We start from the raw sequence: 19,811 nt of genomic DNA on the forward strand, positions 1-19,811 counted from the left end.
AACTGTTGGCACTGGTGCCGTGAAAGGTCGGCGCCGCCACATGGTGGGCACTAGCCATCACTGCCCAGTTGGACCACATGATAGTAGCTGCAGTAATTTGATTAGCCTTATTATTAGTGGTGGTGCCTGAAGCAATTGTATCCTTGCTGATTGTGGTGGGGACAGAATGAAAGCATGCAGACATGTATTCGCAGGGGGATTTATTTTAGGAACTAGATGGACAGCTGGGATTTGACCATGCACTGACTAATGCAGGATCAGAATTATTATGATTAATCACCCAGCTGGGTTCAAATTGTTACTGGGCATGCTATATCATTACCAGCCTTGTAGTGATAGTCAGAATAGTTTTCTTTCAATTTATTAATTGAAAATTTGAATGCACCAAATGTGAAAGAAATTTCTTCCTGAATTTTTTACATTATATTTACAGGACTGTGAATAAAGAAGAATACTAAAGTGTGTTTTCTTGAAATGGTTATATTCCATGAAATTAAAGATAAAATAAAGTAGGAATATTTGTAGTTAATCATGCCGTCCTCTCTCTAACAGGGTTTAGTTAAAGATTAGCGTGAACATGTTTGGGATCAGGTTTGATGACATATCAGTGTTTGAAATTTAGCATGAATGCCAAATAGGTCTTTGGTATAACCATAATGTTTAGAATCAAATGTTTAGGGGTCACCAACATCTTACTTACCCATCAATACCCAACCCAGAGATCTGTCCACCCATCATCCTATCCGTCCATCCACCCACCCACCCACCCACATGTCCACATGTTCATTGCTGTAGCAGTGGACCTCAGGCACGCCATGGCCCCTTACTTCATAGCGTTGTATATATATACATATGAAAGCTAATTTGAAACAAGAAAAAGACTTTAGGCTTTGTTGTTCCTTTTTGAAGAAATATAATGCCCTGATATAACTGGAATACTGTTCAAAGCGGTGTTACCCCCAACTCACTCACTTGTTACTGAGAAATAAACGACTTAGGGTTGGTATGGGAGTTGTGTAGCACACCCCTTGAGATTGACCCAGTTTTTCTTCAACCCCTGTGTAATACTGTGTCAAGTGGTGGCAGGTGGGGGTAATTACAGGTGTCTAGGGGAGGGGGAGGGGGAGGACCCATCACCTGTTGTCCTGGGGCTCTCTGTTATATATATTCCTCCCTGTGGTATAACTGGGTTATTCAATACAGTTTCACTTATAGTGTATAACATGTCTTACTCGTTTCACTTTGTTCATTTGCATCTATTTTGACAAGTTTGTTTTGCCAAAAACAATATTGGTTGGAGGATGAGTTTAAAAGTGTCAGGTTGTTTTTTGTAATAGTTGGAAATGTGCTATTTCAGTAAGGGAATATGACCGTTTTCATTTGAAACATTTATTGGTTTCTGTCGCTCTGACAAGGCTTAATATGATTTTTAACAAACAATCAGAATGATTTGAAATGATTCATGTAGGTAGTAAATACAAAGGTATTTGGCAGTAGTAGTGAGGGCAGCCAGTGCTGGGTGACCGACTTCCGTGGTTGTTGAAGCGTTGTAATGAAACTCATCATGTAGGTGGGGAGAGGGCAGCTTCCGGAACATGAACAATTAGCAGCAGCAGCAGCAGCAGCAGCAGCAGGGACCATTTCAAAACATGTTGATTGCATTATTATCATTGTGATCAATGTTTTATCAATCCAACCAAAGGTTGATATAGTGATTATTGATCTCACCTGAGTATGAGGATGATGTTCGTCTATAAGTTAATAGCAGACAATTGCCTTTGGAAACGTTATCTACGTAATACTGTAAACTATGGTTATAACAAACTCAAAAGGACCAGTAATGTTAGTTCGTAATAACCATAGTTCGATATAAGTGTATATACAACATATATACAACAAAAGGCCAGGGCTGAAAAATAAGTTTGTTATATCGGTCAGTTTGTTATAAGAGTGTTCGATATACACGTAGTTTGCTGTATCTATGATCAGCAACCATTGTGGCCGACTAATACCCATTTTAGCACAGTTTCCTGGTATCTGTTATTACCAACAAGTTGATTATCTTTAGGTCATGCAATTTATTTCAAATATTTTATTCTAATTTGATTTAGAGATGGAAATACATTCATTTAACTTTTGAAACCAGCCCTTCAGTTGTGATAATACAGTTGTGTTATTGACTTGCGATGAAAGATCAATACAGGTGTAAACTGCATAAATCAGATGCCGATCCTGTATGATTCATTGTACAGATCAATGTGGGTGATGTCGCATAATTTGTTTATTTACTACTTAATCAATATAAGCTTCATCCCAGTTTTACAAACAATTAGTAGGATTGTGTTTGACCGATTAATGATTATTGTTGTGTCATTGAGGGCAGTGTGGTTCAATGTGATGCAGTGTTACAGGGTGCAGAGGAGAATGTGCTGATGCAGCATTATTTGAGAGCATTCATGCATGCATTCATGTGTCATGTAGATGGAGATTTGGGATAGGATGGTGGGTGTGTGGACAGATAGGGGTGAGTAGGTAGATGGAGAGGTGGATGGACAGATCTTTGGGTTGGGTATCGATGGGAAAATAAGACATTGGTGAGTAGGTAGATGGAGAGGTGGGTGGGTGGATGGACAGATCTTTGGGTTGGGTATCGATGGGAAAATAAGACATTGGTGAGTAGGTAGATGGAGAGGTGGGTGGGTGGATGGACAGATCTTTGGGTTGGGTATTGATGGGAAAAAAGACATTGGTGAGTAGGTAGATGGAGAGGTGGGTGGATGGATGGACGGATAGATGGATGGATGGGTGGACAGATCTCTGGTTTGGGTATTGATGGGGAAAAAAGACATTGGTGAGTAGGTAGATGGAGAGGTGGGTGGATGGATGGACGGATAGATAGATGGATGGATGGGTGGACAGATCTCTGGGTTGGGTATTGATGGGGAAAAAAGACATTGGTGAGTAGGTAGATGGAGAGGTGGGTGGGTGGATGGACATGTGGGTGGGTGAGTTGGTTCTTGGACCGATGGAATGTATATGCATCCAATTTGATGCTGGAGTTTGTCATCAAAGCTTGCACATGATCAGTTAAATGTTAGGGCATGAATACAGTTGCCTTTCTGACAATTTTACTTCCAATATCTGAGAAGTGTACCTTTCATTCAAACCACAGCAATATTGTCTGTCTTTTCTTGTAGTTATACTAATGATATACTCTTTATAACTCTTCATTGAAGGTAATTTTGTCTTACAAAAAACAACTAAAATTAATTTATTGTTATATCAAATCAAGTTCCGATGAAGAGACTATGTAAAGTCTAGACAAAACCGTTATTGTAAGACTGTATATTTAAATCTGTTATTTTTAAAACAGACTGGGTCCAGTCCAGGCAACATGCCTTACGTTGTTTTTTTGTTTTTTTATGCTGTCTATATTTAAAAATCTGTTACTTTTAAAAAAGAGACTGAGTCCAGTCTAGGCAACATGCCTTACATTGTTTGGGGCTCTTTAGACTGTCTATAGTTAGAATCTGATAATAGGGAAACATCTGTGACTGACTATGTTAATATGTTGATTACGATAGTTTGACAGAGGTGACTATTCACACATTATCAAGTGCCGCTAATGACAAAATGAGTTGAACCTGTGAAGTACCCAACATGAAAAGCCCCACCATGTTACGTCTGAATTACCCAGTAATGCTTTAAGTACATTTGACACCTTATGTTCTCCCATTCACAGCCAATATTGCAAGTGTAGATTCACTTATAAACCATCCAGCCCTGCGCAAGTGGAGATGTGGTAACATTTATAAAAACTCTCAGCCCATTATACAATCGTCAAATCATTGGCACTGGATTCCACCATGGGTGGCATTGTTAGCCCAATAATCATTTCCACTTGTGACCTCTTCACTCCCTCTGAGTGAGAAGTGTCCTTGCCCCCAAAGAAAAAGTCCCTCCCAAGAGGTCCAAGTCCCTTGATGTAATCAGCCTTATTGTAACAGGTTATTTAGCTACGAGTGAGTCACTCTTGATTAGGATGGAATTCACAGAGAAGCCTGCCATTTGATTGATGTCGAAGACGACAACCTTCGTTCATGGGCTAAATGAAGTAATCATTGAGATTTAGTATCGGGACTGTGTTTTGGGACAATTTTGGTGATGTGTTTTTTTGGAAAAATTTGCAATTTTTTCCTGGCAGATTGATATTTGTATTGACAAAGTGATGAATGCTTGAGACACGGATACTCAGGCCACACTTTTTTAATAATATGTTTTACAGATTTATTCCAGCTTTCCCACACAAGGTCATTGGAAAAAAATACAAATAATTTATAGCTATGTCATTTATTTATTTATTTATTTATTTATTTATTTATTTATTTATTTATTTATTTATTTATTTATTTATTTATTTATTTATTTATTTATTTATTTATTTATTTACTTATTTATTTATTTATTTGAAAGTCATTCTGCCATGGAGTTAAAAATGAAACTGGCTCTGTAATCTTTGATAGTGATGTAGACATGGAATTGATTTATACCGTAATAACATTTCATTTTATACAAGAGGGTTTATATTACTAGTGAGAGACAAAATGAAAATTATTTTTTTTATGTTTAATTTATTTCTTTTCCAGCTGCCTTTCAGTAGGGGCGATAGGCCCGTGAAACAAAAAAATAATAGATGTATGTATGGCCTAATCCTTCAGGAAACTGTTTTTGCTTCAGTATTGTGGGATTGATTGAAGGACATTGGTAGAGTGTGTGTTGGTGTTAGGATATGACATGAAACTGAGTAACGTTAGTGGTAGGGAAAGTATTACATGATTAACAGTTGGGACATGTCCTATGCACTATTACAAATAGAAAGGAGAATGATATAAGACATCTTGTTAAATAAATAATGGAAATTGCACTAGGAGTGCAGCTACAGTCAACACTTTGCCTAATTGTTATTGAAAAATGACATATTGTAGTATAGATGAATTCATTATCAACATTTGTTCTAAATTTTGTTAGATTGGAACTAACTGGAATTTGTATGTTTTAGGTCAACATTTTGCTCTGTGACAGTCTTGTAATTTACAGGGGCTGTAATGAAGAGAGTAAGACATGAGTCCAATACCCTTCATGGGTACAGTGTGCAAGGGGCCTCACTCACTCAATAATTCACCCATTTACTACCCCGTGGGGATTCCAGGTTAGAATTTCGGAGGTGGTGTAGCCTAGTGGCTAAAGCGTTCGTTCATCAGGCCGAAGACCCGGGTTCGATTCCCCACATGGGTACAATGTGTGAAACCAATTTCTGGTGTTCCCCTGCTGTGATATTGCTGGAATATTGCTAAAAGTGGCATAAAACCATACTCACTCAATCACTCACTACAGTGTGCTCGGGGACATTTCTAGGTGCCCCCCACAACTTTGAAGCCCAAACTCACTCAGTAACTCAATAATTGGTTAGGTTAGAATTGCTCCCCCCTAAGTATGAGGCTTTGCTCAGTGACTTGGGTAATGGCGTGTCATTGTACTGAGCTTGGATCTTTGCACACGATATCAATCACTGGATTGTCTGGTCCAAATTCAATTATCTACAGACTGCAATCATATAGTAAGAATATTGTTTGGCTTTAAACAACCAGTATGCACACACACACACACACACACACACACACACACACACACACACACACACACACACACACACAGAAAGTGTCATGATGAACTGCAGCCATGGTTAACAAAATCAAGCAAGGCAGGGTTTTTGAGGCGTAAATGGTTGAGATGAAAAACTCCTGATCAATTAGATCTTCCCCAGCAGTAACACTATAACTGTATTAATGCTGTCATGTTTTCAAGAACTGTAAATTGAAAATTGACTTGAACTGAAGGGTTAACCTATGTAGAAACTAAAGCATGCTCTGTCCTGAATATCAAATCATTTCCACCAGACTTCATATGATGTATTAGTTCTGACGTTTCCAAGTGTAAAATTCCAGGACAATATTCCGCACACGCCACTCTCAGAACAGTCTAACCAATGTAAAGGTGACTTAGGTGAATGGGAGTTTATTATTTTTACCAGTGTGCCTTTACGTTATCATTCTTCAGTCAAGTGATGAGAAAAATGAATTGTTTTCCTGGGATCCAAAGATAAGAAGACTCCATGTTGGGAAAATAATAAAGTGTAATCACCTTCTGACAGAGACTACAAAGAGGAAATGTTGCACTTGATGTGACTTGCTTCCCACAGAAATATGCATTATCATAAGTTGTAAATATCTCCTATTCACCTGTCCATTTCATGTTAAGCGACAACCCAGCTGTCTTAGTGAAACACTAGAAGCTACAAAAATGTCCGGAGTTTTTGTCATTGAGTACATCCCAACATTCTTCAGCTATTCTCATCTTATATGGGTATAGGAGCATTTCATTATCTGTGTGTTTGCAAAAAATGGATTCGTTTTGGAAAGTGATATTGTTGAAATTGATGATGTGAGAAAGAGTGATTACAATGTAAACATTGTGTCAAATGATTCAACAGAAATGTTGAACTCAGGGGGGAAATATATTTTGCTCTTTTTTTTTTCCAATGCTTCATAAATATGGAAAGTGTTTTTGTGGCCATCTTGTTGAGGAGACTGGGATGTTTTACCTAAGTGTAAAACAGTGATGCATTGAATTTACGACTTCACTTTTGACACATCGTAAATTCTAATGTGATAAAAGATTTATGCAAGGACTTCCCATGTTGAGTGTTGTTAAGGATGCGTATGGATTCAGGCTATCGTCACACCATTCACAGAGTGAGTGAGTAGGTGTGTTTTAATTATGTAGACAGGAACAAATTTAGGGTGTAGTTGGACACTAATATTCCTAAGAGATTCATTTTCATCATTTTTATGGTCCTCAAATTTTTAGGGGGGCATCGGGGGCTCTGTCGTCTAAGGTGCCGCAATTTGCTGTGTAGAGATGCATCCAGAAACCTATGATTGTGGGTTCGAATCCTGGTTCGCCCCGATTATGATTCTAGGTTTGTCAGCACCATACCTGTGCTCGTGGGTTTCACCAAAGTGGTAAACGTCTAAGACCTGCATCACTTCAGGCTTTCCTCCCACATTTAGCTGACACGCCGTGATATAACTGGAATACTGTTAAAAGCGGCGTTAAACACAACTCTCTTACTCACTCAAAATTTAAGAATTGCCATCATGTGTCTGGAATATTGCTGAGTGCAGTGTTAAACAACAAAATCATGCACGACTGGTCTGCACACATTTAGCTGAAATATTGACCAGCACCTACAGTACCCAGCTGTCATCTTGACCACCCAATCTCCAATTCCAAAGGTTCTATGATCAAGGAAACCAATTCTGTCATGGAATTACCACAAGATACTATGACAGTGAATATGTAAGGATTTCAAACAGCCATTCTTATTGCAGAATATATTTCATAAATAATTCTCACCACTTAGGGCACAGATGATGTATGAAGTGGGATGAAATATGTTTTAAATATGTGACATTTTGAAATGAATATCAGTGGCATATCACGGTGTTGGAGCTAGTTGTAGGGGAACATTACCCAGGTGGGTGATCTGTTTCTGGTTGGATGATGATTCCAGAACTGCACCTCATCAATGTCAATTACTGCAATATGCGTGAGAGATACACAAAGACAGGAACACCACTTGTGCCAAAGACAGGAACACCACTTGTGCCAAAGACAGGAACACCACTTGTGCCAAAGACTTCCAAATGTCTCGTATTACTCACTCAGTATATATAGAATAAATTGGCAAATGGTTCCTTGTTTTTGGACCCATATTTACAATACAAGTGACTTAAAAAGCAAATATTCTCTCAGAGTCTGCTGTTACGTATTGAAAAGGCGACATGTTTTTTTTAATGAGAAATGTGTATCTCAAGCAGGACAAATTAAACCCGCTATAGACAGAACGGGTTGCAAGACTCATGTTAGGTCAGGGGTGAACTAAGAATCGGTGTTGATGGAAAGCACCTGGCACCGGTGCCAGAGGATCTGGCAGTTATACACCAGATTAATTCGTGCCTGTTGTGTTATAACACAGGAGATGAGACTAGCAGATTCAGTGATAAGCCTATTGAGGTGGAATATTGGAACCATATTTTCATGTTGTGCCAGGATTTTCGAAAGATGATGCTGATAAGAAACAACACGATATTGTGTTTGGCATGTAGTTATATTCCTAGGGGATTGTAGTTTATTTTTGTGTGTTTTTATTCCATATATGGATTTTCATCATGCACATGAGAGCTGATTCCACACGGAAAAGGATTATCTTTTGATTTTAAAGAATGTAATCACTAGAAAAGTATACACCTGCCTGGAGATTGTTCTGTGAATTTTTTTCAAGAATTGATGGAAATGCAGTGATAGACACCTTCAAGAACATTGTCTTTGAAGACAATATTGGGATTCTATGTGTGAATTACAAGTTTTGACGGACATGATTATTGAGAACTAGGTGAATGAGGCTCGGTTAATAAGATACACACATACACCCTTTGGGGAATAACAGTTATGGCTCGCACAAAGGTCAACTATTTCGCCCGATGCCGAACTTCCCGCAATTAGCTGTGATTACAGGGAGATGCTCCGCAATGCCCAACTTGACGAGGAGAATGCTCAGCCATGACAATGCAACAATGTCCGATAAGGTAGCAGATTTTTTTACCAAATTTCTGTCTTTATTTAACAGTTTCCAGCGGCCAGGCATCACTGGAAGGCACGAAGAACCAGTTAGTCCCAATGAACGTAAGTTTCATCATTTCTATCACTGTTCTGTTACCATGGTGACTGCTATGGGTCATGTATGTCCTCTCTGCATGAAGCTTGCTCATAATATACATACCAAAATCATTTGTTATGATTTTTGCTGAATTGACTCTTATTGGTGTTGATCTATCGATCTTGAAAGCTCTATTCATGTGGAATCAGAGTGCATTGACCATTCTGCTGGTATGTGCTGCATTTGGTAGATCTGATAATATTTATTCCAAATTCTGAAACAGTCAATAATGATAATTGCATATCTGTATCCAATGTTATTCCTCCGTTATTGAATTGTTCAATTTATTTGCTACAGAAATGTTACATTAACATGTCTTAGCTTTGTTTTGTGGATAATTTAGGAACATTATTTTCTAGTTTCAAGATGAACTTGCTTAGAAATCCTTTATAGACAGTATAATTAGCTGATGAAGTTCAAGCTTCTTTGTTTAAATAATATGTTTGCATGACACTGTTAGACATATATGCATGGCAAGAGTTGTGTTTGAATTTGAAAATGTGACAAAAAAACAATTATTTCAAAATTGGTGTCTTGTAACAATGACACTCATATCAAAAGTAGCTGATACATGTAGAAAGGAATGAACCACTCTGTGACTCTAACCACTGGTCCGAAGCCCGAGTCAAGTACAATTCTGTTTGGTCAAGTAAACTCTGGTAATAATAGTGCATATGACACTAAGTTCTATTGAAGCTGATGTCAAGATGAGGTTCGAGCTTGCAGTTTCAAAATGTTTTTTGCTCATTCTGAAAAAAATACATTGTTTATTGTCACACAAAAAAGCCATAACTCGATTGGATACAGCTATGGAAAAAGAGACTCGTGCAAAAATCTTTCATATCTTCATCTATCTTCAAGTTACAGTTTTTATGCGATATCCCATGTTAAAGAATAACACCCCCTGCTTAAGATGAGTATTAAGATGTTAACTGACACAGTTAGCCCCACAGACTGCGACTAGATTAATGACGTGTTTAATCATGTTTCAATGTGATCTTAAGTATAAGATGTCAAGCTGGTCATAAATGATGATAAAAGACATTGAATTCCTACAACTTTGGTCTTGCATTAATAATGAATTATCTTTTGTTTTCTTGTTTTTTTTAGGTTTAGTAAGTTTTAGACGCCTTCCTTTAAATTAAATTTTTATAACCATAATTTTGAAGCAATTTCTTTTGTATTTACATGTCTGGGTATGTCCGACACATGAGAGTCCTCAGTAGGTGGAAAATCTCTCGGTGTTAGTGATCAAAGATATCAGTTTTCACAATAATTATCGTCACTAATCAAGTCCAGTCTGGTCTTTTGCTACATTGTGAATGCCCCAAACTTGCTGACAGTTTTGTGTTATGTTTTGTACGTTGCCAATCTCCTCCTCCTCCTCCTCCAACCCTACAGAGGTAGGCTGTGGACATTGCCGCCATCTATGTCAGTATATGTATGTATGTATGTACCTCATCAGGGATATCCGACTATGCCGAGATTGTGGAGGAAGACGGCGACTATAGCACGCCTGATGGTAAGTCCTTACTGTCTCACACGCACATGTTTCACACTCGACTTTATCCAATCTATTCTCTCACTTGCACAGATATTGTATGGTGTGTTTAAGGCCTGGATCAGTTTCTTCCTTGTTTGTTTTTTGTTAGGTTTTCGTAATTATCAGGGCGTTCATGATTCAGGGAGATTTAAAGTCCGTCTCTTTTATGAGTTGCTATCCATTTCAATTTGACAAATTGTTATGTCCTAAATCATTCATCAACACAATCTTGGAAATATTGGACAGGGGACTTGATATTTATGGAGCTGTACACGAACTCTGGTTTTCATATCAGCACAAAGTGTAGGGGTTTTTACGTTAGGGTCTTATGTTTCAAAGGAAGGAACATTGATGTATTCAAAGAATGCTAGAGGAATTCTACTTCGATAAGAACACGCTTATGATGTGTCCAGGAATTCAGGGTATTCCATTTACTTTTGTGACAAACTCAATATCAGAAAAATATTTTGGAGAAATTGTCTTAAATGAATTGATATACTCACAGATCACATGCTGTACATTTTTCATCCTCTTAAGTCGGACATGGAAAAATTGACCTGACTTGTTTAAGAATTTACTTTCTTCTTTTATTTGTTTTTAGAATCTGATAATATTTTTTTTCGGTGTCTCATAATTTATCTGATCATTATACATGGTTGTTGTGTCTCGTGGTGTCTTGTGTTTGTACAGATGTGTTCAGTTACTGCAGAGATTGAGGAGACATGGTCCTGTACTTGTCATTAAAACAGTTTTACTTTTTAAAAAAAAGATAAAATTACATTATATACATGTATTATCAGTGCATCATTAGAAAGGTGTATTAATAGGATATGAATAAAAACAGTATAAATAATGGATGTCTGATTCTGTTTGTGCCACAGATAAAATCGCAGAATTCTATCTGTGACATTAGCAGACTTTAATATCACCGAAATGTGTCATAGCATTTTTATGCAAAACTATGACAGCTGTATTACACAGTAATTTGATCGGGTTGGCTTTCATTTTCAAGTTCATTATCAGTTTCAATTTTTAGAAAAATTCAATTGGAATTCAAATTGTAATGTGTCAGCCAAGATTGAACTCTTCGTTTAACTCTGATTTATGTCAATTCACACAAATGACAGCATAATCAATTTCACAGCTGTTGAATTCAGATGAAACAGACACCATTTTTTGTCCCCGAAAAAAAGTCCAAATCAATTGTTGAGTCATCATGGCTAACGGTCATCTGTCTGAAATCTCCCCAACCTCTTCCAGCTATCATATTCTGATAGAAAATATCCCCTGTGTTGCCGCGTTACTCCTGCACCGCACATCCAGTAATTTGGGGATTATTCACTTGAAACGATCAAAAATCTAATATTGAATCCCAGGATTATTCTAAAAAAAAGATTTGAGTGTTTGACTTTTTGATGTTTGGGGTTTACTCATCGAGGTGATATTCATTTCAATGAACTTCCTGACATTGTTGCGCTAGAAGACAACTGGCAGCTGTCATCAGTTGTTTTGCGCCATGTTGTATAATACCACGATTGCAATACTGATTAATATGGCATATCTAATTCCATCTCCCACTCAGTGCTCCGACTGGGGTCCATTGTGTCTGTTGTTTGATATTCGAGAGCCGACTTTAGATTGAGACATTAAAGAAAATAGGCTTCATTTTGAAATAGAAATCAGCTTCTTTAAATATTTCTTTAACAGGATAGTTCAGTCATTGATTTCGCTTTGAATTTTCTTTTCTGCAAATTACAAAGGTAATGCAAATGTTTTGAATGTTATGAAGAGCATCATTATAGAAAGTTACTGCATGTCATTGTGGAAAGGTAATGTTGGAAAAATACATTATGTTGTAATGAATATTCTGAACTTTATTCTGAGGGACTGATTTGTCTCATAATTACAAAAATGTTACGTAATTTTTTATTTTATGTCAGTTTATTGTCAATAATATCAAAAAGAATAGAATAGAAAACGACCACCCTCTGAACAAGTGTAGTAAAATAATTGTTTTATTACTTTAGATATAGGGGCAGTCGGGTAGCCTAGTGGTTAAAGCATTAACTCGTCACGCCGAAGACCCGGGTTCGATTCCCGACACTACTTTAGATATATGATTTATAGAATGGATATTTAAAGCTATTGTTTTGTAATATAATGTAAGCATCTACATTCTTGTCATCAGTTGTATCATTGTCTCTGTGTTCATTTCACATTGCTAAACCATCCAGCCTCACCGCTACACTAGAGTCAGCTTTGCTTGTGTGAAGTGATACGCGAGGGACTTTATTTCCCCTCGGAGAGAATGATGAGAATGTCAGCAGTATGGCTTTCACCTAGAGATATGAGGAATGGTGTCTGAAAGTGCACATTCTACCTTCAAACTGTGTTATTTTCCTGTTAAAACCTCAAAAAGACTTAAAAATGACATTTTTGTGAATAATTTTTTTTGCTGCTTTATACAGATTTGTCTTTGACCTTCTATATCCTTGGAGCAAATGAAATTTTCAAAAACGAATAGGAAATTTGTAATATTATTTTTGATTGTTTTGATCAAGGTTATGTGTTTTCACATTCTCATTAAATTATTGTGTTCGACGTAATAAGCGCCCCGCTCTAATAAGCGCCACGGTGATATTTGCTAATATATTGGCAAGTGAACAATCCCAATTAGCACCCCTTCCGATTGATCAATGTACACAAGACTTATTTATTTGCGTATAATACGCACTCGTGTGTTATATGCATCCTTAATTCTGGAAAAATATATGTCGTACATAAACATTTCGGGCTGTCAGCATAAACCACGAAATTTATCTTTCAACTCAGTTTTTTCCACCAAAATAATTTTATATAAGAGCCCCTTTTTTTGAGATTTTGAGAGCGCCCTGGGCGCTTATTACATCAAATATGGTAATATTGAAAAAAATATTTTTATTTTAAATTATTATGAGATCTTAAAATAATAACGGATATGAAATACTGATAACAGGAATGCATAACCAGTTTTGTGTGAGAAAAAGAATGTGCTGCAAGAGATATGTAGGAAACAAATAGGATAGACTAAGGGAGATAACTGGTTTCTCCCATGGGTAACTTGACAAAGACCGACACAGTCTCTGAGCCAGGACCGTCACTAGCGTCAGCGAGGCATAGGTCGAGGTGTGCAGATCCACATATGTCTTACTTTGATCACCTTGTATCTCAGGTGCTCACAACTCGAGAGGTAGCAAGCGAAAGAAAAGTGAGTTCTGTTTCAGTTTGCATGGTGTTAATTAACAGCCACACAAGAAGTGGACAGTTGCCTGTGACTGGATATGACCGGATATGACCAAATCTGACCACCATTGTGTTGCCAGCATGGAACTTAACTGTCTGGAACATGTGTAGCAAATGAGGACTTTTTTATGAGGCTGATAGGAATTGGCATTATGTGGAATCACAGTTCTTGTTTTATCATTTACGTTAAAATTGTTTCTAATTAATTATCAAATATGTGATTTCTTGATTTGAATTCATTTGTACTTCGTTCGTATTTTGTAGTTTTTGTATGTGTTTTTTTTATTATAGATTTTAGGTAAAATATTTCTTGCTTTTATTCAATCAACAAGTGCTTCTTGTGAATATCATTCAACCATGTGGTTGAATAGAGCCAATTCCTACCAAATCGTTCAAAAGCCCTCTGAACTTAATGATGCAACTGTGAATTGCAAAGTGCATTGTGAACAATGAGTGCTTGAAGTGTGAGCCTGTTATGTACAAGTAATCGCATTTTGATCTGATGCCCGTTATAACTCGTATCTATATCTCTCCTCTGCTTATAGGTATGAAGTCAGGATTGTATGGAATGTATATTTAGATGCCATGCTTCTAGATCAAGTATTCTGTGGCTGATGCGAGCCCTGTCTCTCTCCAACTGTCGTCTTTAGTCATGCCTGGACAAGAAATCACTGACATGAACATGCTGTCTATTGTAATTGAAATTTAGGATGAAATATTCAAGTTTGTGGTTTAGCCTAGAGGTATTGAATAAATGGATCCAATTTAATTCAACTGACATTATATATGTAGAGTTAGAATCAATTAACACTAGTGACTAATACTGACATCCATAGTGCATGATATATACAATGTACATGGAACACACAAACTGAAACTGGAAACCAGTAATCAACCATTTAGCATGCATATGATTTCTTACTCTTCTGAATTCTCATGGGGTAGCCTAGTGGTTAAAGCCCACATGGGTACAATGTGTGAAACCCAGTTCGGGTGTCCTCTGCCGTGATATTGCTGGAATATTGCTAAATGCGGCACAAAACCATACTCACTCACTCTGAATTCTCAACATACTTTAAAGAAAATCTTGCCGATTCAGCACATTTATTCCTTTCATAAATGTCAACATTTGCATGGGCTGAGATTCATATGACAAATTTGAAAATCAGTCAGCACTAGCAGCTTTCTCTCAGCATCATGCCACCATGATGATAGGGTGAGCTATTACTGGGGGGTCAACAAGGACATATCGCTGACCATGAGTTGGTGTTTCAGCCCGTGACTATGAGATCATCCGGGACGCCATCAAGCTGGTGGAGATCCTGGGAGAAGGACAGTTCGGAGATGTGTACAAGGGAAACTATATTGACAGGGTAAGTGGCGAGGTTTTATCCATGTGTTAGTAAAACGTTCGGGGATTATGGGTTAGACTTGTCCCCAGCAACCTATGCTGGTCATAAGTGGTGGCTTAATGGGGCATCTGCGGTAGGAACTACCGCACTCTAGTGGGCGGAGCTTATACGAGTGATGTGACTCAGGAACTTGGTTGGTTGCGTCTCATCGTACCCCAAAGACGTGGATCATTGGGCATAGTATCAATCTGAGAATTGCCTGGTCCAGACACGACCTGGTGTCTATACTCACGAAAAACAAACATGTAGGAAGAGAAATGATTTTATACAAAGGGATATTTAAGTCTGGATTTCCTGAGTTGCAGTTGCTGACATTGCTTGCGTCCTGTGTCCCATATTTGGTCATCTGTTGTTAAACCATGACTTGTTCTGGCTTCATTCCATGATCTGAGTGCCGTTGTACAAAACAACCTTAACACTACAACTGTCGTAAGTCTATGTTAAGGAATGGGAGTTACGATCATCTTAGCGCTAAGATCGCTTTGTACAACGGCACCCTGAGCATTAGGATTCACTTATCTTCCATACTTCAATATAGACTTATGTTATTCATAGATGGACAATGAAGGCCATGTCCATTTGGTTCCTTTGAGATTGAATAAACTCAGGATATATTTTCTATAACAAACCGTTTTGTTTTTAGCATCATTGTTTATGTAAAGGATATATTGGAGTTGCGTCCCTTGGAAATCATTGACCGTGGGTTTGAATCCCAGTCAGCCCAAATTATGTGTCTAGCTTTGTCAGCACTATACCAATGCTAATGGGTTCCATCGAAGTGGTAAACGTCAGAGACCGTCATCATTTTGGGCTTTCCTCCCACATTAAGCTGACACACATGATAAAACTGAACCTTATTAACAATATAGTTGCATGTACCTGGTGTCTGTACTCACACAAAAACAAACATGTAGGAAGAGAATTGATTTTATACAAAGGGATATTTAAGTCTGGGTTTCCTGAGTTGCAGCTGCTGACATTGCTTGCATCCGTACATTGTCCCGTACATTGTCATCTGTTGTTAAACCACCGGTTCGCCCCGATTATGTTTCTAGGTTCGTCCGCACGATTCCCGTGCTTGTGGGTTTCACCGAAGTGGTAAACGTCTGAGACCTGCATCACTTCTGGCTTTCCTCCCACATTAAGCTGACACGCCGCGATATAACTGGAATACTGTTAAAAAAAGCGGCGTTAAACCCAACTCACTCACTCACACAATGTTGTTAAACCATGACTGTTGTTCTGGCTTCCTTCCATGATCAGAGCATTAGGATTCACTTATCTTCCATACTTCAAGTTGCAAAGTTGCATGTATCTGGAGGTTGTAGCTAGATTCTTGTGTCCCTGCAGATGATTGTCTAATTTGTTGAGGTGTACACATGACCAGTAAGGGTGATATTTGTGTGATGAGAGTCTTGGTTTTATTTCATCAGTTCAGGGCGGTCAGGTAGCCTAGTGGTTAAAGCATTCGTTCATTACAACGAAGATCCAGGTTCGATTCCCCACATGGGTACAATGTGTGAAGCCCATTTCTGATGCCCCTCGCCGTGATATTGCTGGAATATTGCTAAAAGCGGCTTAAAACCAAACTCACTCACTCACTTCATCAGTTACAAGGATTCGCTCGTCACCACGAAGACCCGGGGTTCGATTCCCGACATGGGTACAATGTGTGAAGCCAATTCCTGGTATCCCTCGCCGTGATTTTGCTGGAATATTGCTAAAAGCAGCATAAAACAAAACTAACTCACTCACTTCATCAGTTACCAGGATTTGTGACTATATCGAACAGCATGCAAGATGAAACAGGATTATGACGTTGCTGTGTATCGTGTGTATCGTGGGTTGCAGGAAGGAAGCCAGGTGCCGGTGGCTGTCAAGACTTGTAAGGAGGACAACGAGGAAGCCATGACAGAGAAGTTCCTAGAGGAAGCCTGTGAGTGTCACTGATACAGCAAATTTACTTCCCAGATACATCAGCTATACTTGACAGACATGTCACATATACTTCCCAGATACAGCAAATATACCTCCCAGATACATCAAATATACTTGACAGACATGTCACATATACCTCCCAGATACAGCAAATTTACTTCCCAGATACATCAACTATACTTGACAGACATGTCACATATACCTCCCAGATACAGCAAATTTACTTCCCAGATACATCAACTATACTTGACAGACATGTCACATATACTTCCCAGATACAGCAAATATACTTCCCAGATACATCAACTATACTTGACAGACATGTCACATATACCTCCCAGATACATCAAATATACCTCCCAGATACATCAACTATACTTGACAGACATGTCACATATACCTCCCAGATACAGCAAATTTACTTCCCAGATACATCAACTATACTTGACAGACATGTCACATATACCTCCCAGATACAGCAAATTTACTTCCCAGATACATCAGGTATACTTGACAGACATGTCACATATACCTCCCAGATACAGCAAATATACCTCCCAGATACATCAAATATACTTGACAGACATGTCACATATACTTCCCAGATACGTCAAATATACTTGACAGACATGTCACATATACTTCCCAGATACGTCAAATATACTTGACAGACATGTCACATATACTTCCCAGATACGTCAAATATACTTGACAGACATGTCACATCTACTTCCCAGATACGTCAAATATACCTCCCAGATACATCAACTATACTTGACAGACATGTCACATATACTTCCCAGATACATCAACTATACTTGACAGACATGTCACATATACTTCCCACTTACATCAAATATACTTGACAGACATGTCACATATACTTCACAAATATGTCACAGATATGTCAATAGGCATCACAAATCACAATATAATTCACACAAATGTCAATATGCTTCACAGGTATGTCACATTATGTTGCATGTGGTAAATGAATCGCTGGTTCATATCTTATCAGTGTTTAGGATGAAACAAAATTTCCATGTTACTATCCTAAAGTTAAAGTTGGCATGTAAACAATGTATACTTCTCAACGTTTGGTGTGGATACCATCCAACATGTCACGTCCGTAAGTAAATATTTTAGTTGATCATGGAATGAAAGTATCCCTATCAAAAGTTGTGTGGTTCACATTGCCAAAAAACTCAGCACATGCTGTTATTTTCTCATCTTATATTCCCAAAAGTGAAATATTTATAAAGTACAAGTATTAAGAACATTCTCTTGGAATTTGAATAACGATATCCCGCTATCCTACACCATGGCTGTAATGTGTTGGTGAGTGCATGTCTTGAATACATGACACTTTTATGGATAGCAACTTCTTTTATTCTTTGAACCACGTTTCAGAGCTACTTCTTGCTCCTTGATCAGGTGAATGCTTAGTAATCAATCAATAGTTGGGAGATTTTACGAGCGCTTCAACCTCTGGCTAATGCTTAGTAAGTGCATAGAGCACTATATATATATAACGTTTACAAAACACACTGTAGGATTAATGTACAAAGATAACAACATTATGACATTGACATAGACATGGGATTAATGAACAAAGATAACAACATTATGACATTGACATAGACATGGGATTAATGTACAAAGATAACAACATTATGACAATGACATAGACATGGGATCAATGTACAAAGATAACAACATTATGACAATGACATAGACATGGGATCAATGTACAAAGATAACAACATTATGACAATGACATAGACATGGGATCAATGTACAAAGATAACAACATTATGACAATGACATAGACATGGGATTAATGTACATAGATAACAACATTATGACAATGACATAGACATGGGATTAATGTACTAAGATAACAACATTATGACAATGACATAGACATGGGATTAATGTACAAAGATAACAACATTATGACAATGACATAGACATGGGATTAATGAACAAAGATAACAACATTGTGACAATGACATAGACATGGGATTAATGTACAAAGATAACAACATTATGACAATGACATAGACATGGGATTAATGTACAAAGATAACAACATTATGACAATGACATAGACATGGGATTAATGTACTAAGATAACAACATTATGACAATGACATAGACATGGGATTAATGTACAAAGATAACAACATTATGACATTGACATAGACATGGGATTAATGAACAAAGATAACAACATTATGACAATGACATAGACATGGGATTAATGTACATAGATAACAACATTATGACAATGACATAGACATGGGATTAATGTACAAAGATAACAACATTATGACATTGACATAGACATGGGATTAATGTACAAAGATAACAATATAATGACAATGACATAGACATGGGATTAATGTACTAAGATAACAATATAATGACAATGACATAGACATGGGATTAATGTACTAAGATAACAACATTATGACAATGACATAGACATGGGATTAATGTACTAAGATAACAACATTATGACAATGACATAGACATGGGATTAATGTACAAAGATAACAACATTATGACAATGACATAGACATGGGATTAATGTACTAAGATAACAACATTATGACAATGACATAGACATGGGATTAATGTACAAAGATAACAACATTATGACAATGACATAGACATGGGATCAATGTACAAAGATAACAACATTATGACAATGACATAGACATGGGATTAATGTACAAAGATAACAACATTATGACAATGACATAGACATGGGATTAATGTACTAAGATAACAA

The 19,811-nt window shown here is 37.4% G+C and overlaps 1 protein-coding gene across 20 annotated transcripts in view; it reads left to right on the forward strand.

Moving 5' to 3' along the window:
• Nucleotides 1–19,811, forward strand: part of LOC124141629 (focal adhesion kinase 1-like) — a 166,659-nt gene that overhangs the window by 126,591 nt on the left and 20,257 nt on the right. For 17 of the 20 annotated variants that reach the window (XM_048400249.1, XM_048400248.1, XM_048400237.1 and 14 more), the window contains 5 exons: nucleotides 8,750–8,805; nucleotides 10,305–10,361; nucleotides 13,594–13,629; nucleotides 14,940–15,037; nucleotides 16,928–17,012. In XM_048400249.1, the coding sequence (XP_048256206.1) occupies nucleotides 8,750–8,805; nucleotides 10,305–10,361; nucleotides 13,594–13,629; nucleotides 14,940–15,037; nucleotides 16,928–17,012 (332 nt within the window). The remainder of the gene's footprint in view (nucleotides 1–8,749; nucleotides 8,806–10,304; nucleotides 10,362–13,593; nucleotides 13,630–14,939; nucleotides 15,038–16,927; nucleotides 17,013–19,811) is intronic. The other 3 variants (XM_048400242.1, XM_048400246.1, XM_048400239.1) reach the window with 2 other exon arrangements.

This window comes from Haliotis rufescens, unplaced genomic scaffold (assembly GCF_023055435.1).
Source record: "Haliotis rufescens isolate VD_foot unplaced genomic scaffold, xgHalRufe1.0.p SCAF_2, whole genome shotgun sequence".
NCBI lineage: Eukaryota > Metazoa > Mollusca > Gastropoda > Lepetellida > Haliotidae > Haliotis > Haliotis rufescens.